Source organism: Poecilia reticulata, linkage group LG15, assembly GCF_000633615.1.
Source record: "Poecilia reticulata strain Guanapo linkage group LG15, Guppy_female_1.0+MT, whole genome shotgun sequence".
NCBI classification, from domain to species: Eukaryota; Metazoa; Chordata; class Actinopteri; order Cyprinodontiformes; family Poeciliidae; genus Poecilia; species Poecilia reticulata.
The window spans coordinates 20,492,128-20,510,154 of record NC_024345.1 but is presented as its reverse complement, the minus strand read 5'-3'; the positions used below and the strand labels follow the sequence as shown (position 1 = coordinate 20,510,154).

Below are 18,027 nucleotides of genomic sequence, written 5' to 3'. Positions count from 1 at the left end.
CAGACGGGGGCAGTTACTGTTTCTCGTAAGGTGTGACAAAAAAGCAACCAAAGATAAAGAAATCAGAAAACATTTGAGCCACATTTAGTTGTGTTTACTCCATCTGCCATCTTGTGTGTTTTTAAAGCAAATATTCATTTTAATTCAGTGGTTGAGAACAATGTCCTCAAATAGTTCAAGTTAAAGGTTTACAAGTAATTCATTGTGATGTTTAACAACATACATTATTAAACATTTTGTTCAGTTGAGTAACTATTTTAACTCGACATTGTGAATGAAATTTTTCTTGCATAATATGAAGTAAAATGATTAAAATCACAACAGGAAATTATAACAACTCAGTTCCAGCTCAACGTTGGGGTCTCTTGTTGAATCAACTTGATAAAGTTTAGTTCTTGGGTTTCGAGTTAACTTTACGTGCATCATTTTCAAATTGAACCCCCTTCAAATGTTTTACAGTGTAGTTTTTACAGCACTGCAAGATCCATTATGCTAAACCAGTCACTCCAGTCATTCCCAGCACAAAAGCAAATAAATAACTAGTGTAAATGAAGGAAGGAGGACAGAGGACTAACAATGGGAGGATTTGGCCAGTGGAAGGTCAAGAGTTCAAGGTGGGAAAGAGGATTTCCAAAATGACACAGATAAGAGGCAGCTATTTAAAACAGACCTGAGAAGTAAACTTATTTAAGTGAAGAACTCAGATGAAGCGATCCACCATGATGCTCTTGGTTATTCTCAATCTTCTGCAGGAGGTTCTTGGACTTGCAGGTGTAGGTGAGTGAATTGTTCAGTGAAGAGTTTATATCTTACCAGCCGTGTTTCAGTCATTTCTTCTGCTGCAAAGCTAAATTACATGGCTTCTCTAGTCTCACGGTATATTACCTCCTATAGCCTTAGATGTGCAACCTTTATAAAGTGGCCAGTGCATGAATATTTGCTATATGTGGATTTGAAAGCAGACATTTACACGCTCTTTATAAACTCGCTATTTTTCTCTCACGTGAGCAACGTTGTACGTAATATAGTGATACAGTATATTTGATTCATTGATATTAACATCCTTACTGATCACTTGTGATATTTCTTTAATATTTCTATGTAATACTTTTTCCTCATGATGCCGTCTTGTTTTCTGAAGTCCATCAATCGGTTATGCAGCAAAACCAAAACACAACATGATGCCACCTACATTTTATTTCACTGTTAAAATTCTGATCTCACACTTGCAACCCACTTCCTTTACACAATTTGTAACAGTCATTATGGCCAAACACGTCCAGTTTAGTTTCATCAAACCTCATGACTTGCCTCCTAAATTGAGCTCTATATCTTAAAAAAAAAACTGTAAACTGGCTTTTTATGTAGCGTTTGATGTAATACCTTCTTCTTTGTAGAGCAGTGGTGCTCTACTCATTTTACTCTGGATGCTGAAAATAAATATTCTGGCTTTAATTCACACATTTTGGCTTTGCATTTCCATGGTGTTTACACTTCTGTAAAACTCTCTGAAATGACAAAGGTAGCATTGTAGTTAACTTCAATGTTGTTAACTAACAAAGCAATGGCATCGACGTCTGGGTTGCAAAGTAGTGAGACAAGCTCTGTCTTCTCTTCCTGATAAATAGAAACGGTTTTAGAGCTGAGTGGCTTCAAGCAGGAAAATTACTGATTTATTGTCAGACAGTGAAGGAAATTTTTTATTTTATTTTATGCAGGGTATGCATTCTTTTAACTTTGTGATTTTTACAGAGTAACCATCTCAGTATTTCTGATGATGATACATTTTCCGGTCCGTTTCTTGAGTGAAATAAACCCAGAGATTATCATCCATATAACAAACGAACATTTCTTCCAGGAATACCAGAACTGAAGGAAATGGTTGAAATACAGATGCTGTGAAATCATAGCAATCTTCAGCTTTATAGTATTAATAACTAAACTTTAATGAAAACAAGGCAGGAAGACATAAATAAGGTAAAAATAAACACTACTCAGACTCATCCGAACTCAGTTGTTCAGGCCCCATCTGGAAGATTTAATGCTCGCATTAGCATTCGTCCTCATGAGTCAGCGCTCAGCCGCTTCTGTGCAGCTGGAACCGGAGAACTTCAGGTCAGTCGTATGTCTCCAGCAGAGGAAAAAATTGTTGTTAATGTTGGGGGTATTTTTTATTACCCCGGGGCGAAAGATGAGAAGAACGGTCTGACAAGAAAAGCTGCATGTTTAGTTCACGCATTCATCCCATAAAAGGCTGTTTTCATGTTTACTCCTTCTGAAAGGAACAAACATCTCAGATTTCACTTTTTCCATGAGAAACAAAAAAAATATTAGTAGACAAACTTTACATATAGTGAAAGTAATTTGAATTAAATCCACACATTACAAAATGCAACTGTAACCTTTGTGCGTTTTTACGTGACGGCCAAACATAAAGTATCACAGCTGTTAAGTTGGGTGTTAAAGGGATAAATGTTTAAATTACAAATAAAAATCTGAAAAAAAGAGTGCCAGCTGTGTGTATCCTGTTACTGTTTATGTATTTAAACAATAAGAGGAGAGAAGGATGACAGCAAAAAATGCTAATCCCCACCTAATTACACACAGATGAATGTTTGAGAGACTTTATATCTGTTAATTATTATGTTTTTCCACTTACCGGTAATAAAAACATATTTAAAACTAAACTATTACATCAGACCAATAAGAAACAGAAGTTTGGTGATAATAAAAAACATATTTAATACCTTCTTAAAGGTTGTCCATTTTCAAAAGCTACTTTAAATCTGACAAACTAGACCCATCAGGACATACAGCTGCTCTCATTTACTGAATACTGTAAATAGTTAAGATAAAACGGAGTGAGCAGATTGTCAGTGAAGTGTTACCAGGTCACCTGTTCCCTGCCTCCATCTTGTCTCTGAGGATGCTGAGCAGATCAACCTCCTGCTGTTTCTCCATTCCTTCTACAAACTCATTAACAGTCTCACTCTCGCCCGCATTACCCACGCTTGTCATGTCTTCTTTGTTTTGCATCTGCCTCTTAATTACTGTGCTGAGAGGACATGGAGTGGAGATAAACTATTCACTATTCTGCTGCACTTTGTTTACAGCTTTCACTTTTTTTCTTTTCAGCTAAACAACTGAAAGCAGACGGAAATTTCAGAATAAAGAGCTGCTGTGTTGGCAGCTCATTGGCTTTTACCTCAGTCACACCTGACCCCGTGTTTCCATTTATCTTGGCTGGATCCAAACGAGCCGGACAGATCGTTTAGAGGGAGTTATAATGTTTGCTAATGGCAAAGCAGAGACTCTAAACTACAGGTGCATGCCAATGAATTTAAGTAAGACAGAGTAGAAAGGAACAGAGGAGAGTAAAACATTGAAATTGTGATTTATTTCAATATTTCAATTCAAATAGTGAAACTCAGATATGGTCATAATTACATACAAAGTGACCAAACAGTCAATACTTGTTGCTTGTGCACAAGATTTTTTTCTTCCACTCCACTTTTCATGAAAGCCACTTTCAGTGACTGTTTAGTGGACAATTGTCAAGTCAGAGGTCTTCCCCATAATTGTACAGGTAGCGATTTCAATCTAAACTGTGTTTTTATTCATTTTATGCAACATTTTGATTTTCTTAATACAGTTTTTTTTTATTCACTGCTAGCAATAGTCGTCTAAATTAGTAAGAATAAACTCTTGAAACTCGTCACCCTGTCTACATTAAATCTATATAACGGATGAGTTTTACATTTTAAAGTGACTTCCTGAAGTACATGAACAATATATTCAAATCAATTAAGATTCGGATGTAATTAAAGGAGAGGACATCATAGCTAAGAGTCTCATCTAGTTTCACATTAAGCTAAATTAAAGTGACATATTTTCTCACTAATACAGATTTGATTTCCAAAATGTCGGTCTTCCATCCAACTGTAATGGAGCTGAATTAAAGTACGGCTGTGGCCTCCACAACTCACAGCACTGGAAAATTACCTTTGGAAAGTGTTAGAGAGCCAAGCTGAGGGAAGGATCATAAGAATCAGCCAAGAGTGAAAGCTAATGGCTGTAAGGAATGGGCAGCACTAGTCTGTTTTTGAGTTTCTGGGAGTCAAATTCTGCCTCTCTGATGGAAGCTGGTGAAAAATGAGCCTTAGCCTTCAGAAGCCCTGACTGGACTCAAACCGGGTCGGCCGCTCTGCATTATGTTAATACAGAAATCTCAAGGACAGACCAAAACTCAGAGAATACAAATATGGCAGCTTTGATACTCTATGGAAAAGGGAGCATTACAAAAAAACAATTATTTTTTAGATGTATTTATCAATCTCTACTCACAGGATGGATTGAGAATCGACCACATGCTGCCAGCTGTCTTTAAACTTCGGGTTAACAGTAAGGGACAAGCATCACGCACCTGTCCTGATTCAAAGATATAAACAGGCCTGAAAATGGATCAAAAACGTAGATATGCCCTAAACAGATTTCAACAATTACTATTGAGACAGACAAGAACCTCAATTTACAGTTACTTTTTCAACAAATCACAACTGTATTTTGCAAATTTGCAATTAGTGCAAAATGAAATGCGAAATTTCGCTCATATTGCGCTTTTCACAGGTGGTCCTAACAAAAAAGGCTACAATATACTGCCATAAATCGTATTTTAAATCGAATCTGTCCAGTGAAAAATAATCAAGTTTGGTTTTAGACCAGTTAATACAAAATCTCAAGGACAGACCAAAACTCAAGAACAAATAATTAGACACAGCTGAATTCAAAAAGCTTCAAATCTGATGTCAACGTCAGTGTAACTTTGCTCATTTTCAAATCTTTCTGATTTCTTCCACATTTTGCACGTTTTTGTTCTTCTGTTTGGGTTTCTGCTGCTTCTAACATCAGCCCAAGAAAATAAACGCCCACCTGGTTTTGGCATTAATTTAATATTTTTTGGTGTCTGGAAAATGAGCCGTTTTAAAAGCCTTCTGAATATAACATTACAAGTCAGCAGGCATGGCGCCTCACCTAGCAACCCAATAGAACACCAACCTGTTACCTAGCAACCCCAGCAGAGCTCTGCACGCCACCTAACAACCAAAGCTAGGTGTTTGGTCAGCTGGTTTTACCGCTGTCTGCGCTGCGCAATGGCGGCTGGAAAAGACAAGTGTTTTGTTGTTGACTTACCATCCAGAAAAAAACTTGCTGCTTTCTTCTTGGCTGCACAGGAGGCTCCACTTCTACTTTTCGAAGATGTACGATTGTATAGTTGAACATCTGTTTGCAGCCATTTTCATGTGGGAATGTAAACTGAGGAATGTGGTCACAAGCAGCTTATTTGGATTTAAAGTGACCAGAGGCCCTAAAACAACTCATTCTGAAAATAGTAAAACTAACCGGACTGAAATGTCACCGTCTCAGAACAATTTAGTGCAACAAAATGTACCGAACATGTTTTGTAAAGCCCAAGCAAAACATCCTAGCCTGTTCTAGGAAGCATAATGGGTCACCTTTGATATCTTATCTTGAAGGACACGATGTTGCTATTTCAGACTGCAATAGTTTCAAAGTTTCTGCTCACACTTGGTATGTTTCTGATGTTGCACATCCCCTGTTCTCAGCTCTTGACCCCTGCTCTGCCTACATCAGCTTGAACGAACCCTGGAGGAACTCGGACTTCCACGTCAACCAGTCGTCCAGCGTGCCCCTGTGTGACAGCCACATGTCTGGGGAGTGGTACCGCTTCACTGGCATGGCCGGGGACGCAATGCCTACCTTCTGCATCTCTGAGAACCACTGCGGCACCCACGCCCCCGTCTGGCTCAACGGCACCCACCCGCAGCTCCATGAGGGGATTGTGACCCTGCCGGTCTGCGCCAGCTTCAAGGACAACTGCTGCCAGTGGAACGCCAGCATTGATGTGAAGGCCTGTCCTGGAGGATACTTTGTCTACCGCCTGCCTAGGCCTTCTGTCTGCTTCCACGTTTACTGTGGCCGTAAGAGAACATCTCAGATGTTGTTCAGATTCCTTAAAGCTACAAATGTAACTTTTACAAACAGATGTTTTTTTTAATATTTATTAAAACTGTCCTGACAGTGTATGAGACGAATAATCTGGATAAAATTAAGTTTCTCCACCTCCTCCCTGAGCTACTATTGCCGTCTCAAGAAATGTGTTGCTCCTGGTTAAAAACAAGACTAGCTTGAGCATTCATGGCAGACTAGCTATCTGAAGGAGCTGGAGCATAGCAGAGAGCAGTTGAGAGAGTGTGAGCAGTGCTACACAAGCATGATTGACAGCGCTAATACCCTCCTCCTGGCTTTGATTGGTTGGTTCTGTAGTTAGCACTGGGAGTACTGGGTGGGAGAAGGCAGAGGAGTTCGATTTTTTCACAAATGATTGGTCTCATACTTTCACAACAGAGTGACAGTTTTTTTCCTGCTTGTTTAGGGGGCATTTTCATTTTGGCTGATGTTATTTTTGCGTGTTTTGTGCAGATTTCTATGATATCTGTGATGAGGTGGACTGCAAAAGTCCCAGATGTGAGTGCCGCTGTGCGCCGGGAACTGTCCTGGGACCAGACGGGCAGACGTGCTTGGGTGAGACAGGCGGGGAGGAGGGAAGAGATAAGCTGTGCAGAAGGCAGAGATAAACCAGGGGACACTGAAAACAGATGAGCAGGAAATGTTTGAGGAAAAACAATAACAAGTCAATCAATCATATTGAATTCTGGTTGAGCTCCCGCTTGTTTTGACAAACCCCCTTTATGTTTTTGAACGAGCTGCTTGTTTCTCTGTGTTGACTGTATTTAATGGTTATGTCAAATGGTCAATTTCTCTCTTCACTGGAAAAGTGGAGTAAATAGAAAAAGATAAATGAGAAAAACAAAAACTGGATTTGAAAAAAAACAAACATTTGTGAGACCTTTTTTAATGCATCATTCCTGCAAAAATAAAAAATAAAAACGTATACTTTTATTCATTTTTAAATTGCTGCCGAAAGATTTTATTTTATTTTTTAATTTTACTTTCATCCCTCAACAGAAATGTTAAGTACAAGTATCAAGTTCTGAACTGCAGTTCTGGTCAGATGTTCATCATACGAGTGAATGGCATATTGATTTTGAGCTTTAAGTATTTTATTCAAACAGATTTTTTCCCCACAAAGTAACAACTTTTATGATTCTTAAAAACAGACAAGTTTGAAAGCACGGGGGGTTTCTGTAACACACAAGCAATCTAAGTTTAAACATGCATGCTAATAAACTTACACCCCTAATGTCCATTAGTTGGATCATGATGAGGTGTTATTGATGTGTTTTTATGCATTTTCCCTGCAAAACGTCTGCTTATTGTTTAAGTAAAAGTGGGTTCACTGCTCTTCCAGATTATGATTTGCCTGAGGTCATAAAGTATAATTTTGGAATATCTTAAGCAAGCTGAGATAAAACTACTAGAACAACGCAAGACAACCCTGCAAAGGTAAAACAATTTAAAACAGCTCAACTAATACTGATAAAAAAAATTGTCAAATGTTGAGCCAGAATTATGGCAGAACCTTAGCTACAAAAGAAGAGTGGTTCCTCTGCAACCAGCAAACATATAACCAGATATTAGTGGTGGTGTATGTAGTTATTTCACACAATATTTACTTCAAAACCAATTCAAACTTATGCACCTAAAAAAACCACTGAAGTATATTATATAACAATTTCATCCTGAAAAAAATAATTGTTTAAATGCATGAAGATTTTCTTTTCATGCCTCTTTCATGACGTTTATTTGGACCACAAAATAATGCTGCATTTATACAGTTAGTTTCCATGCCACAAATGTTTTTATTTGCTTTTTATCCATATTAGCAGAGAGCGCTCACACCTTGACAGCATCATAATACAAGGAAACACTTGTCTTCTATTTTCTTACATCCTATTCCTGTTGTTTTCATTTAACACAGTAAAAGGACTGTGAATTGATGGGTTTCTAGTTATTATTTTGATCTGCATTGCCAGAAATGCAACTCAAAAATTAGCATTTTTAAAAGTGCTAAAACCTTGCTAAGAGTAACCCAAAATAACAATGTTTAAAAAGTATTTACGTTTTCTATTTCTCTTGGTTGTTCTCAGTGAATAACTGGGATTAAAAGCTATGCCAGTCCAGTCCGTTTACATAATAAAACCTGACAACTTTTCAGATGCATCCATTTAAAAGTTTGACTAAGGTCAGAGTCTCTATTAAAAATGATGAACGAGCGTGATGTCCTCTGATGTCACGCAGAAGGTTTATGCATCTGTCCAATGTGTGGGAGCCCATAAACCTACAAACTGCCATTATCTCATCAGTCACTCATAAACCCAATCAGGCTTTCTGAAAATGACTTTCTCCATCCTCACTCCGTCCACTCTCCCCCTGCACTCCCACATTACTCTTCGCTCTTATTCCATATGTCATTATTTCTTCACCGGCCTCCTCTCTGCATTATAAGCTCCATTCTAAAGCCCATCTATCATCATCTATGAAAATTGAAAATGTATTGCCCGGAGGTGATAAACTCCACCCATCTGCGGCTCGGTGGATAAAAACAAGACTCATCTGAAGATAGTATCTGACTATAGGCTCTGCGTCTCCTGTGTTCAGATGTAAATGAGTGTGATAAAGAGAATGGCGGCTGTGCCGAGGCGTGTGTGAACACCAAGGGTTCGTGGCGCTGTGAGTGCGGACGAGGACGCGTGCTGGACGAGGACGGACGCAACTGCAGAGGTATATGACACTCCACACTGAGGTAATGAAACAGGAACCAGCTTTGCATTCTCACTACTTTCCTCGTTCCTTGTCCTCTGCAGAGATTGCGGGTTGTCACGTCAACAACGGAGGATGCAGCCACGTCTGCTCCCAGATGCGAAACTCCTATCAGTGCAGCTGTCCCCGAGGGCTGGAGCTGGGAGAAGATAAAAGCACATGCCAGGGTGGGTGCCTGTGTGTGAAGCAGGTAGATGTTTTAGATAAAGAGTAGACACATGCTTTTATTTGTCTCCAGGGGTCAAACAGATAAAAAGCATTTCCAACGGCAATAACAGTTACATTTAATCTGTGATCGTTTTTATAATAGCTCGTCTTTAACTACTTTACCATTTTAAAGAAAATATTACACCCACATTAAGCTTTTTGTTTCTGGACATTTTGCTTATTATCACATATAATATTACTTTCCAGAACTTACTAGGAGCTTTCCTGTGATTTACCAGATAATTTCTGGAAAAGTCCCACATTTTGTGCCACTTTATATTACTGTTCAGTCCCTAAAAGTACCTAATAAGGTTGAGGAAAGTACTCAATAAGTCCTATGAATACTGTAAAGTATCGCATGTCACGTCATAATGCAGTCCAGCATGTGAAAGTACCCAGTAAGTTCCAGGAAGTTAACTAGTAAGTTCTCTAAAAGGTAAAAGAATGTACATTGAAAGTTTCAGGTAAATGACCAAGAAAGTTCAAAGTAAGAACCATTTAAGTTCTGGGAAATTAATGCTGCGAGTGCATGAAAAACGTTTGATGGTTTTAGGAAATAACTTACATTGGAAGCTCCAGGAAAGTAACTGGTAAAAAAAAATGTAGAGTATCCAAATAATACTCAAGTAGATGTAACTCTCAAAGTAATTACTCAACCAAGAGTGATTAAGTATTTGGTGGGAAATGAAACAAAAAACACACACAAAAAACGAAAGAAAACAACTTACACAAGTACTGAGTGACTGATTGTAAATCTGACTTAATATTTTACTGTGATTTAATCTGACAAAAATATTAAATTCTGCAAAATTCTGGTAATTCGAAGACTAAAATGACAACAATACTATACAAATAACTACAGTACTTTTCGGACTATAAGCCGCTACTTTTTTCCACACCCTTTGAACCATGCGGCTTACAGCCCGTTGCGGCTTTTTCTTCAACCACCAGGGGGCTCTTTAGCAGGAAGTGAATATTTGATGCATTGTTAGCTAAAATATCTCTGTTCTTCTTAGAGTAAAGTTATACTCAGAGAGGGTAGAGTATCCAGGAGTTTTACTCAAATAAGAGTAGCAATACTTCATGATAATGTTAATCAAGTAAAAATAAGAGTACATTGTTGTAAAACTTCTCCTAGAAGATTTTTTTTTCCAAAACGTTATTCAAATAAATGTGACTAGTTACTATCAACCTCTGACTGTAAGTTCCAGAGAAGTAGCAATAAATTGCAGGACACTTCTAGGAAAGTACCTGGTGAGATCTGGCACTTCACTCTGTAGGTTTCAGGTACGTTTGAGCAAAGCACCGGGTTATTTTCAAGAAGAGTGCCTGCAGCATTTCAGGTAAGTTTCAGAAAGTTACAGAAAATTCTCTTAGTTTTGGGAAAGTATAGTTTATATTGTGTGTATATTTGCATGATTTTATGTCATTGTGGGGAACAATGAGAGAATATGACTCCTCTCATTCTCACCCAGTGCCAGTCCGGTGTGATCCCAGCTCAATTACGGTGTCCGTTCCTAAAGACCTCGTTGGAGGTCTGGAGCTTTCGCTGTCAAACTCTTCCTGCCGAGGAGTCTCCAATGGCACCCACATCAACCTGAGCTTCAGCCTCAAAACCTGTGGCACGGTGGTGAAGGTCAGCTGCTTTGCTTTACACTCTAAGAGTACGCAGGGTCAAAAGGTGAAAGGTGAAGGCTAAAAAAACGCTTCCTCCCAGGTGACGGAAAACAAGATAGTTGGGACCAACCTGGTGACGGGCCTGCCGCAGAGCATCCCCGGCAGCAGCAGGGACTTAATAGTCCGAACCGGCAAGTTACTGCTCCCGGTGACATGCGAGTTCCCGAGGGAGTACCAGGTGTCGGACGGGTACCAGGCAACTCTGCAGGGCTCGGCCTTGGAGCTGGAGAGCCACAGCGAGGGCGTCTTTGGGTTCAACTTGGAGCTGTTCAAGAACGCAGAGTTCTCTGAGCCGTACCGCAGCCCGCCGCAGCTCCACCTGCACGACTCGCTGTTCTTTGGGGTGGAGCCAAAGGAGAGAGTGGAGGGCCTCTCGGTCCTGGTGGAGAGCTGTTTCGCTACTCCAGGACCCAAAGCCGACCAGGCCCTGAAGTATTACCTCATCAAAGATGGGTGAATATTTGATCTATTTGTTATTTATTTAGCCTGAAACAGCTAAAGACTTTAACTATGCTTTTCATCCGTATGTATTGTTCTGTTGTACATGATTTTTTCCCCCCCAAAAAATCTTTATATTCTATATTTATTATTTCACAAGGTTTAGTTAATAATATTATATTAAAGAAACCAAATTTATGTTACTTAACTTGAATTAGTCATACTTCAGAAAGTAACTTAAATGCAGATCGAAACTAAAGTTGTTTTAATATTAATGCAAGAAAAGAACAAAGGAAAAAAGAATGCATTTCAAAAATGAAACTTTGTAACAATTCTTACTCAAAAATTTCATTTTGAGGGTAATTTATATTGTTTAAACAATATTTAAACCTACATTAATTCAGTTCACGATTTTTTCAGATTTTATTTATTTTACTTATTCAGATTAAAATTTTACAAAAATGAAAAAAATATATAATCTAAAAAGGATATTTGAAATAAAATTTGAAAAATAATTTGAAAAAAATAAAATCTGTAAAAACAGGAAGTAGAAAATCAGCTGTTTATGAAGGAGAAGACTGTGAAAACAGCTGATTGGGGTTAGGATCAGATTTACATTTAGTCCTGCAAGAGTCACAGAATCGGCTCTGGCTTCACCAAAACCTCGCTGGATGCCTGACAGCTGCAGGACCAAGAACCCAAACTTCTTCAAAGCAATGTAAAATGAAAGGCACCCACCGCCACAGACTGGCGAACATGGAGTGAAAACATGAAAGCTGGAGCTAGAAAAATTTAAAGTCCTATCACTTTTAAGTTTCAGTGTGAATTTTCCGTTTGCTGCTGCACTGGCACCAGCAGGACAGCTGCATAATTCAATTAGATTTATGGTTACTTAAAATGCTAATAATTTATTGGCACTATTCGTATGTGCGAAAAGCCATAAAAATATATAGTTGTGTGTGTGTGTGTGTTTTTGGAGAGTCATCGTCTTACACTGAGTTTACAGTTGGAGAAATGCAGCAACAAGTCTCAGTAAAAAAGCGTTTTCTGTCTCACCATCATAAATTTAAATGTTGGTTGTTTCCTAAACTCTAATGGGAGTGTAATTGGATCTGTGTGTTTGGGTCTTCTGAGAAAAAGATTGAGCTTTTGTACAATATGTACAATCACAGAAGATCTTAACCAGATTCTGTTAGGATCTCAGGTTGTTTTGACTGGCAGTGGTGGGGGTTTGATTTACTCCTAAGATATTCTATTTTTTTCAAGACAAAAAGTAGTCCAGAAAAAGATGAAATAAAATTCTAGTTTCATTGTTATTCTGTGTTCCTTAGTGTCTTCCTTTGATCATCCTTGTGCCTGTTTTAATTTCCTTCAGTCTGTCTTAGTGATTCTAGTTTACCATGTTTAATTCTTTGGTCTAGTAATCTGGTCTTATTAGGTTCATTATGTTGAGTCATTCTTTAGTGCCAGATTTATTTTTCTAGTTCCTCTGTTGTGTACTCTCCCTCGGCCCCTGTGCCGTTTTCTCTCTCCCCTCTCCCCTGCAACCTGTTAGTAGTCATCCTGGTTCATTGTTCCAACATTCACACTCCCAGTATTTATTAATTTCTCTCTCATTCCTTTTCACTTGATCCTCTGGTTATTCTCCCAGTTTCTTTCAGGAAATTCTTTGTGTATTTGCTATCTGCGGGTTTCTCTAGATTAGGACAGCTGATGCTGACGAACTGCCTTTAAAAACACATATGGATGAGCAGGTGCTGTGGCCAAACATCCACTGCTTTTCTGACTCCGTTTTTCTCACTCAGATGCATCTCCGATGAAACGGTGACACAGTATTCATCAAAGGACCAGCTCTCCAAGCATTACCACGTCCCCGTCTTCAAGTTCATTGGCAAGGACAGCCAAGTAAGTAAATCTAGCATGCTGGGAGCCAGCTGGTGAATGTGTGAGTTGCTCTGTACTGTAGAAACAGACTGCAATGAATTACCGGCATAAGATGCCATTTGCCTCGAAAAACAATATGGCTTCCTTTTTCTGCAGCAAGTGTTCCTCCACTGTCGGGTGTTGGTGTGCGGGGCAGGAGACACCCGCTGCGCCCAGCGCTGCCGTGGACGTGCACGACGGGAGATTTGGATTAGAAACAATCAGCAAAAGCAAACATTGAACACAGGACCTATTTACATCCTGCCTTAGACGAGTGTCTCTAAAACAACCAGCAGAAAAATATGCCAGCACATAAATTACTCTTGCAAATGAGGTGACCATTTCAGTTTATTTGGTAGTTAAAGCACCAAATAGATGCAGACATACAGTCCATTGCACTGTCCCTTTAAAGTCCTACACACATAAATACACGTACACACAGAATACACATATTCTTCCAAGCTTCAGTGTCTCACAGCTGTATTACTGACATTATAATGATTGACAGCCCCATTACAAACCTGATGGCTGGGCCCACAGCACAGCAGATGTTTATCAGGATGTCACTGTTAGGACATTTTCTCTGGATTGATTGCAACTTCGAGACTCGGACTAGTTTAAATTTCATACCATCATTAACTTGGAAAATACACGGCCCTTCCGCTGATGCATTTTGACTCATTTGCTGAGCTTAATCAAAGCACTGGGAGCATGTCAGACATTACTGCAGGCCAGCAGAGATGCGCGTCGGTAATAATGCACATGGCTCATCACTCTGGAAGCTAATCTATAGGTAATGTTGTCATTTAAGTTCAAATTAAATGGAAAGTAAAAAAAATAAATTAAACTATGTGCTGTAGTAGGCATTCGACTTGGTCTTGAAGCTCTGAGAAATTTTAGATGGCTGCGCACAACGCTGTGCCGCTTGCACTCCAGTTATTATCTTGAAATTTCAATCGAGAGGGAATTAATCCGACCAAAATCTTCTTCTCATTTTCATATCAGGTGTTTTGTTTGGAGTCATCAAGTAATTTATGGTAATGGAGTCATAGAAACCAAAATTTGACCTACGATGAGGAGGTAAATATGCATAAGCAATTAATGCAGATGCTGAAGGCCATCTTCAGACTCACAATGTCTGTTTGAACCCTGTATTAATACATTTTCTGAATCACTGAATTCCCCATTTACATCTTTTTAATTTCCACATCTCTAAATCTTAAAGGGATAGTTCATATTTTTCCATGATTCTGTTATAAGCAGTTAATATCTTGCCTGCTTAACTCTCCTTGCTGTGCCTGTGAAAGTCTGGTTAGCATTATACTGATTGAAGCATTATTAGCTTAAATTGTTCAACTAAGATAAGAGCACCCTAGTTAGCTAGCCGTTAGCTTTCCATAGCTCTGAGGATTTATGACACCTTTCAAAAACGGGGAACTATTAAGAGTTTCATCAAATAGCAATAGCTTTGGAGACTGAAATTGTTTTATGAGATAAATTTTTCTGTTTTGGTCTTGGCCGTTTTCAGGCTAGCTGTTAGCTTCATCTAATCTGAATTCATGCAAAATGAAGACGCCTAACGCTATTAACTGCTCATAGCCTCTCAGTTGACCTCCACTTCATATATTCTGAACTACTCCTTTAAGAGGGCTCTCTTGAGAAGTGTCTTCTCTTGTTGTAATATGTGGAAATGTCCATGACTCTGTTATCTTTGAAATATATAGAGGAGTGGACCACAGTGTTCTGCGTTACAGTTCATCTTTCTCCTCTCCCTCGCAGATGCACGATGCCCTCTGGCTGTTCATGTAAGGCCTGCAGCCCAGAGTCCACACTGTGTTGTAGAGGGCGTCTGCCATTGATTCACAAGCTGATGGAAGGAAAATACATCAATATTTTTTTTGTAACTCCTTCCTGGTGGTTATTTTAATAAACAAAACCAAAGTTTTTTTTTGCAAAAATCTCACCTTGCACTTTGGACACAAACCCCAGACTCTTCTTCAGGTCAGAGCAGATGTCATGGAGGCACGAGCGAAACTTGGCATCACAGTCATACTTGTTCACATCGCAAGTGTCGTAGCACACATCCAGCTGGTTGCAGCACCTTGTCATAGCAGGGATTCCCACGTCAAGCTGGTGTAAAAGAGAGCTAAATGTCAATTTGGTTCACCAGTGCACAGGGTTCTGTTGTGGTTACCAGAAGTCACGCTAGAGTTTTTCATTGACTGATGGTGTCAAAAAAATCCTATCATGTTTATTTTTGCCACTCAATTTTTAAAATGGTTCCATTTAATTTTCATTCTGCTTAATGTTCAATAAACTGAACAGATAATTCACGTTGTGTCATCATCAAGATGAATACATTCAACTTTTTCTCTGACAAAGTTTTGAAATAGGGTAATAATTCACTTATTGAAGTGATCAGAAGTCGGCAAGACTTGCTGAACGTTACCTAATCCTGTGAGCATGAGAATAATCCCACAGCAGATCATAGGTGATGCTCTGACGGAAATGTTGATTGATTTTAGTGGTCTTCTCTGTGCGTAAAATTGAAACCGTCTGCACCAAGTGGTCCCTTAAAACAATTGTACAAGCTCAACGTACCTGCTCTTAAGTTGTTTACTTATGTGTATAAAATTTCCACCAAAAAACCTTAGAAATTCTCTAGAAAAATTATGAACATTTCTGAATTTCAAAAGTTTAAAATTTTCAACTTTTGAGACTCAGAAATGTCCCACGTTTTTTCTGGAAAATTTCTGAGATTAATCTAAAAAATTTTAACTTTTTCCTTTCCAATTTTTGTCTTTACTTTTCCTGCACACACACACACACACACACACGCACACACACACACACACACACACACACACACATATATATATATATACACACACACACACAATGGCCATATAATATGCCGTCATATTGATTTAAATAAAATAAGTGACGGAAGGCCGTCAGATTTTTCCGTCCCTTTTTACAAAAAAACCTAAAAAAACATTGAAGGTGGAAAATACTCAGATAATTGTTGTTGCTGATGGTGCTATGAGCAGGCCACCTACAGCAGCATTCACCTGGAAGCCCACCAGAGACGAGCTGCAGCCGTTGGGTTCTTGATGCTTGTATCCGGGCCGAGGAAGTGGGAGTGCTCCTGTGGAAGAATAAGAATGAACACGGCTGTTCTGTGAAGGCCCCAGACGTTTGTTACAGATCTCTGTCAGGCGTCATGCAACATCTGTTTGAGAACATCTGCAGCTGATCTTATGTAGAGATGATTCATGAAGACCTCAGAGATTTGTTAGACAACATTTGTAATCAAACACCCCCCCCCCAATCACAGCGCTACTGTAAATCTCTGCTGTCAGATGTGACGCAACTTCTGTGCACTGATTGCGTAACAGAAAGGACCCACGCCCTGCAACGAATCCTTTTTAATTCAGGACAAAACATGTTGACTATGTATGATCAAAGTAAACCATAAGGACAGTTTTTGGGGATTCCTTAAATCTGCATTTTTTGTTCAGTAAACAGTATCGGCAACACCGTGACCACTTGGTGCACCAAAGCTAATATGCAGTGAAAGTGCAAGATTCATCTTTACCATATCGGCAGCGGTACTGACAGACACCGTTGTGTCCCCCGACCAGCTCCACCAGGGAGTCGAAGTATCCGTGCACCGTCTGGAAACTGTCCCTGATGGAGTTGAGACTCCAGCTGCTTGCTTCTTCTTGTGCCTGGGGTTTATTGGAGGCCTTGTTTGTCTGGACTGGCCTGATCTCATTGGCCTCCTCTTCAGGTGGAGGTTGGTCCTGAGTAACGGCTTTCTTTGCAAACCCTTCCATAGCGGCAGAGACTCCATCGGGCTTATCCTTGTCTGTTTCTGGCTCTTGGACTTGGACTTCAGGTAGGTCTAGTCCTGAGTTATCTGCTCCAAATATTTTGTCGTCAAAAGCAGAATCTAGAGGGGCAGCTTGAGCGACAACAGTAGCAACTTCCCCGTCCTCCAAGGTTTCAGTCTGGAAGTATCCCAAGGTGGCACACATTCCTGTAGACGCACAGAGGAGGAACAGGGCCGCAGTCCGGGGCAACATGTTCGTCAGCTAGCTGTAGTCTTCAGTCAGGTTTCAAACGAAGGAAGAGCTCAGACGGTGAGGGACATCCCAAAGCTTAGTTCTCACTGACTCTGTTAGCCTGAGTGCAGACTTTGACCTTTGATTAGGTTCTTGTCGACAGCAAGGCACTCTGTCATATCAGGGGTAAAAGTCCGAGCATATCAGCACATAGAAAGGTCGCTTAAATTCGGCTAATTCTCTCATTTTTAGTCATTCTGTAACACGTCTTTGATTATTTTTTCCTCAGTTTTTAGTCATGAAGTTTTAAGTAGATTTTCACCATTTGAGTCACATGGAAACTAGAGGAAAATGCTCTTTGTATTTCTTTTAATACCCCACCAACCCCGCCGTGACCTTTCTCAAGACATCACAAACCTCAAACTATCCTTACTGGTTTTGATAAAGGTCACAGTCTGACAACTCAGCACAGAATGTAAACAGAGGCAAGCATAAAATTATCATTTCCATTGGGAAAATAGGAAGTAGGTCGGTTTTATCTTTTCAAGAGCAGCTTTAAGTGTACCTAATAAAGAACCATAACAGAATTGAAATGAAGCTAGAAACTAATAAACAAAACCGGAGCAAAGCCACTGAAAGTATTAGGCGACTGCTCAAATCTGTCCAGTATTGGACTTTTATCACGTTCCTCTGCTGCCCTCTTGTGTTTGTGAAGAAAATTAAACTCCTGCCACAAGGTACAGCTGTCACTTGTTCACACATTTACACGCAGGTTTATTATATCGGTGAAAATGCGCCAATGTTTAAGTTTCTTTACTCCGTGTTTTTATTGTGTAATTTCCTGTTAACACTGACAAACGTGTCTGCTTCGGCTATTCAAATAACATGGAAAGTGCCAAATGTCTAATACTAA

General features: G+C 39.4%; 2 protein-coding genes across 3 annotated transcripts; one reads left to right on the top strand and one right to left on the bottom strand.

The window, feature by feature from the left end:
* Window positions 1-695: 695 nt before the first annotated feature.
* On the top strand, window positions 696-13,479 carry oit3 (oncoprotein induced transcript 3). The gene is made up of 9 exons (XM_008429954.1): window positions 696-777; window positions 5,625-5,999; window positions 6,502-6,603; window positions 8,641-8,763; window positions 8,847-8,969; window positions 10,485-10,645; window positions 10,727-11,139; window positions 12,930-13,029; window positions 13,165-13,479. The coding sequence occupies exons 1-9, from the start codon at window positions 705-707 to the stop codon at window positions 13,315-13,317; spliced, it is 1,623 nt and encodes a 540-aa protein (XP_008428176.1). The 5' UTR covers window positions 696-704; the 3' UTR covers window positions 13,318-13,479.
* On the bottom strand, window positions 13,378-18,006 carry pla2g12b (phospholipase A2, group XIIB). 2 transcript variants are annotated; one of them, XM_008429955.2, is made up of 4 exons: window positions 16,646-18,006; window positions 16,107-16,195; window positions 15,012-15,177; window positions 13,378-14,914 (listed from the first exon to the last, which is right to left on the bottom strand). In XM_008429955.2, exons 1-4 carry the CDS (start codon window positions 17,133-17,135, stop codon window positions 14,796-14,798), a joined length of 864 nt encoding a protein of 287 aa, XP_008428177.1. In that variant the 5' UTR covers window positions 17,136-18,006; the 3' UTR covers window positions 13,378-14,795. The 2 variants fall into 2 exon arrangements, with proteins under 2 accessions (XP_008428177.1, XP_008428178.1); XM_008429956.2 differs by having other exon boundaries at window positions 16,119-16,195.
* Window positions 18,007-18,027: the final 21 nt, after the last annotated feature.

Excerpts from the sequence above, each read along its gene's own strand:
- oit3 (XM_008429954.1), top strand. The coding sequence starts at position 705 with ATGAAGCGATCCACCATGATGCTCTTGGTTATTCTCAATCTTCTGCAG. Across the intron at positions 8,764-8,846 it reads GGACGGACGCAACTGCAGAG|AGATTGCGGGTTGTCACGTC; the intron begins GTATATGACACT and ends TGTCCTCTGCAG. Across the intron at positions 13,030-13,164 it reads TCATTGGCAAGGACAGCCAA|CAAGTGTTCCTCCACTGTCG; the intron begins GTAAGTAAATCT and ends CTTTTTCTGCAG.
- pla2g12b (XM_008429955.2), bottom strand. The coding sequence starts at position 17,135 with ATGTTGCCCCGGACTGCGGCCCTGTTCCTCCTCTGTGCGTCTACAGGA. Across the intron at positions 16,196-16,645 it reads TCAGTACCGCTGCCGATATG|GAGCACTCCCACTTCCTCGG; the intron begins GTAAAGATGAAT and ends ATTCTTCCACAG. Across the intron at positions 15,178-16,106 it reads GCTTCCAGGTGAATGCTGCT|CTTGACGTGGGAATCCCTGC; the intron begins GTAGGTGGCCTG and ends CTTTTACACCAG.